This window comes from Cibotium barometz, chromosome 23, assembly GCF_041138505.1.
Source record: "Cibotium barometz isolate CiBa-2024 chromosome 23, ASM4113850v1, whole genome shotgun sequence".
In the NCBI taxonomy this organism is placed as follows: domain Eukaryota; kingdom Viridiplantae; phylum Streptophyta; class Polypodiopsida; order Cyatheales; family Cibotiaceae; genus Cibotium; species Cibotium barometz.
In genome coordinates this window covers 11,894,016-11,897,940 of record NC_141068.1, presented here as the reverse complement: position 1 = coordinate 11,897,940, position 3,925 = coordinate 11,894,016, and the positions used below count along the sequence as shown (strand labels likewise).

At 37.5% G+C, this 3,925-nt stretch overlaps 1 protein-coding gene across 1 annotated transcript; it reads right to left on the bottom strand.

Annotated features, from left to right (window-relative positions):
* Positions 1–475: 475 nt before the first annotated feature.
* LOC147625638 (uncharacterized) lies at positions 476–2,031 on the bottom strand. The gene has a single exon (XM_086817814.1). The coding sequence runs from the start codon at positions 1,665–1,667 to the stop codon at positions 1,002–1,004; it is 666 nt and encodes a 221-aa protein (XP_086673940.1). The 5' UTR covers positions 1,668–2,031; the 3' UTR covers positions 476–1,001.
* Between the last annotated feature and the right edge of the window lie 1,894 nt (positions 2,032–3,925).

Sequence of the window (3,925 nt, the reverse complement as noted above, 5' to 3'; positions counted from 1 at the left end):
GACATTTTTGGAATGTCAATATGATGTGCTTGGTAACGATTCATGGCATAGTGTATGATGTGAAGTAAAGGTGGTATCAAGTAAAGTAACCATTCATGACATCAGTGTATCATGTAAAGTAAATATGGTATCTAGACTTGTGCCATGTAGTTAGATCTTGTTAGATCTCATGAAAAGATTAAATCATGCCATTTTTGAAAGATAAGTAGAGGATAAATAAAGGTAGCCATGGCCATGTTTCAAGTTTGAAACTAGCTGGTCCTTGAGAAACCTTCCAAAGGCATACAAGAGGATCATATGAGTGATAAGAGAAAATGCTAAAAGAGGCTTTTATAAGACCATGAGGAAAGCCCAATGTAAAGAACCGAAATCACAAGTTTATGAAGTTTAAATAATCACAAACAGTTGAGAAGATATAAGAATCAATGGTGAGAAGATTGGATGTTGTGTTGAACGCCCCAAAAAAATCCAAGTAGAAGCTTCCAAAACACCCATTAGATTGCAATAAAATACAAGCTCCCTTATGACACAATGTAAACCACTTCCTTGGCACCGTGTTTGTTCAACAGATTCACATGGATGGCTACATCCAAAGGTTAATAAGTCCAAAGAAACATCACATGCAACACTGTCCAGTTTCTTTGTGTTCTTGTATATGGCATCTTTTGGACACTTTGAAGGGGAGGCTTACTACCATGCAACAGTAATCAATTTGCTTAAGTAAGATAGCATTACGTTAAAAAATGTAACCAAGGAACTGCAGCACAGGAATCAATTGCATGCTAGCACGTAATTAGCTCGGCTTTGTTGATCAAAATTGTTGGACTGATTGTTGGCAAGTGTAATTAACGGACTATATTGCTAAACTGAGGTGACAAGTTAGTAGAATAATGGACCAGTAGTGCAGTCAGCCGCCGCTGAGTGGTTAAGGTTAGCTGCCGGCGTTCTAAATGCCAGATGATTGACACAGTGTTTGCCATTGTGTGGCGGCAAATCATGAGTTAATTACCGCCTGCACAAACTTGCTTGTTCTCTTTAATAGGTTGCAATCTTGGAGTCCAAGATCTGCATCTCCGAAGCATGGCGGATCGGTAGGCATTTTGAAGCTCCGGTGTATCGCAAAGCCGGCTGTTTCCAACAGAGCTATGTGACGAGCCTTTCTGATGTTTGCCATTAAAGCTCGCCGCCGCCACGCTTCTCCTCTTACTGTTAAGATCATAATCATGCGAGCTCGAATCGCCCATATCGGATTTCTTGCAATAATGATCGGAGCTTGAATAACCCACATCCGATTTGTTTCTACCCAGCAGCCTCGTGCGTTCTCCACACTCTTCTGCAGGCGAACATCCTCCCTTTCTGTGCCTTGCCACCATGGGCACATTCTGCTCGCTTTCAAAGGTTTTGAAGGGCAGCAACAAGTAAAGGCGCCCTAGCTGCAGCTCCTCATCCGGTAAAAGGCTTGAGAGAGAATGGAGTCCTGGCCTTAGAGAATCCAAAGGACATATAAAATGGTGGGGATAATCCAACAGTAGTTTGATAACCTTAATGGGAACTCTGAATTTCAGGACACTGCCATCTACAAGCAGAACCCTTGCAGCAGGTGAGTGTGGCAGCGAAGCTGGTGACTCTGAGCTGAAGCCAGAGGTGCAAGAAGAGAAGTTTCCCATCTCTACTAAGAACAGATTGGACCCAAGTAATGTACTTAGAGCTTGCAAGATCAAGGCACAAGGGTTGTAATGAAATACAAGGTAAGAGGATTGTAGGTAAAAGGATCCCAATGAGATGCCAAGTTATGAATACATAGACTGTAATAAGGTAAAGGTAGAAATAATTAGCAATGGACCTTTGAATTTTCCATCCACAAAGCTCATGAGGGTTAAGATACAATGCTAAGTGGGCAATGAAGGTGAAGAAGAAGAGGAAAGGAAACTCCTTGTTGATACACACAGATGGATAGTGCACCACACGCAAAGGACACGCTGATCTCTTGTTTGCTAGAGTAGACCTTGTGATTGCAGATATAAGGAGAAGTCTACACTTGGCAACCCTTTACTACCTCTTATCTCATAAATATAGCCCACCTTCCTGTCCATGTGGGGGCCACATTAGGACAAGCCAAACTTTGCTTTGTTATCACCACCACTTTATCTCCTTTAAAGTTTAGGTGACCATCGAACCATTCTCCATCCCCTTCACTTTCCTCTTGATTGGACCATAGACATCCTCCTTTCATCCCCCTTCAAATCTCTACCACACCAACTTTTCTTTTGGAACACATGGGGCGATATTTCTCTTCAGATAAGAGAGAGCAAAGAAGTAGTGTTCATATAGAATCCTCCACATATAATATTTTTGCTTTTGCCATCATAAGTTCAATTTTCCACACTTCAGTTATACCTCAGCCCTCATAAATTTCAACAAACCAAAAAAAAACATGACAATTTCATGTTGTTATCTTTACATGTGCTTTTGTTTTTGAAATAAAATAGAGACGAAAAAAGAGAGTCTTACATCACAATCCAAGCTTGGAAGCAAACATGAACCATGGATGGTCCTATGGCAGGAATAAAGTAGTACTATCTTTTTTCACACTTTACACACTACATACTCTTGATGAGGATAATACTATTCGAGGTTAGGCATGGCCATGTACCTTTTAGCCCATCTTTTCTTCCCATCTAAAATCTTCCGTACAAGTACATTAGCACACTTCAACACAAGCAAAAGATCCCACTCCTTGAAAAGTTTATCCACATATGTAATCGTAATCTTTCATACAAGTACAAAATCTTTACCCCAATAACAGCTTCAAATTCTTAGCGCATGAAGGGCTTATCCAACACGTGTACATGTTATACTTATATTGACATCTACATAATTAAAGATAAGATGCAATCACGTCATAGTAAGATCTCATTTATTGTCATAATGGGATACTATGTGAATGAAAACTTATCATAAACTCAAATTATTATGGTGTTTTCTGTTTGCTTTTACCTCCAAGATGATTGATATGTAGAGAATTTTCTAGTTTAAGGTAATGAACATTTATGGATCTTTGTGGGTATGATATTCACGTTGAAAATTGTTAAATCATATGCTTCCAATTACCATATATACATTTATATCAATCATTATATCCACATAACAAATATTTTGTCATTAAAAATATGATAGAAGTCTCTTTGATACTCTAGATTATTTACTATGTACACATGACAAGTATTATGCAAGCATGGTGAGTATCATGCAAGCGTTTGCACATGTAGATTAGGATGGATAAGTGGCTTTTATATAGATCATAGTATTCCATACTTAATGATAGCATACGTTAATTATTCCCATTACATTTTTCAATAGCATTCCATTCTTAATGATACCATTCGTAAATTATTCCCATTACATTTTTCAGTAGTTAGAATAGTATGCTAGACTTGTAATACACTTTGCACTCAAGCACATGATAAAGCAACATAGTGATTTATAATCATTTACAAATGATTCATGGACTAGTTAAATGTGCAATTAATAACGTTACTTTTATGGAAACTCATTATTATATAACCAACACACAAAAGAACTCATTATCATTATTATATAACCAACACACAAAAGAACTCATCTATGATTATAAATGATTTGTGGACAAGTTTAATGAATACTAATGACATTTCTTTTATAATAATTAATTCCAAGCATGAAAGAAATCATTTACAAGTGAATAATCCATTTGTGAGAATGTAAATAAAATAATGGATAAAGACATGAGGGGTGTTTTTGTGCCTTGTAAGAATTTCCATCCTAGCACATCAATGTGGGTCCCTTCTTGAGTAAAAATAAGAAAATGCAGGCAACCCAAAGGTGAAAGTTCAAAATCAGCTCACAAATAAATAGTTTGTCTTATCATTTCTTAGCTATGCCATAA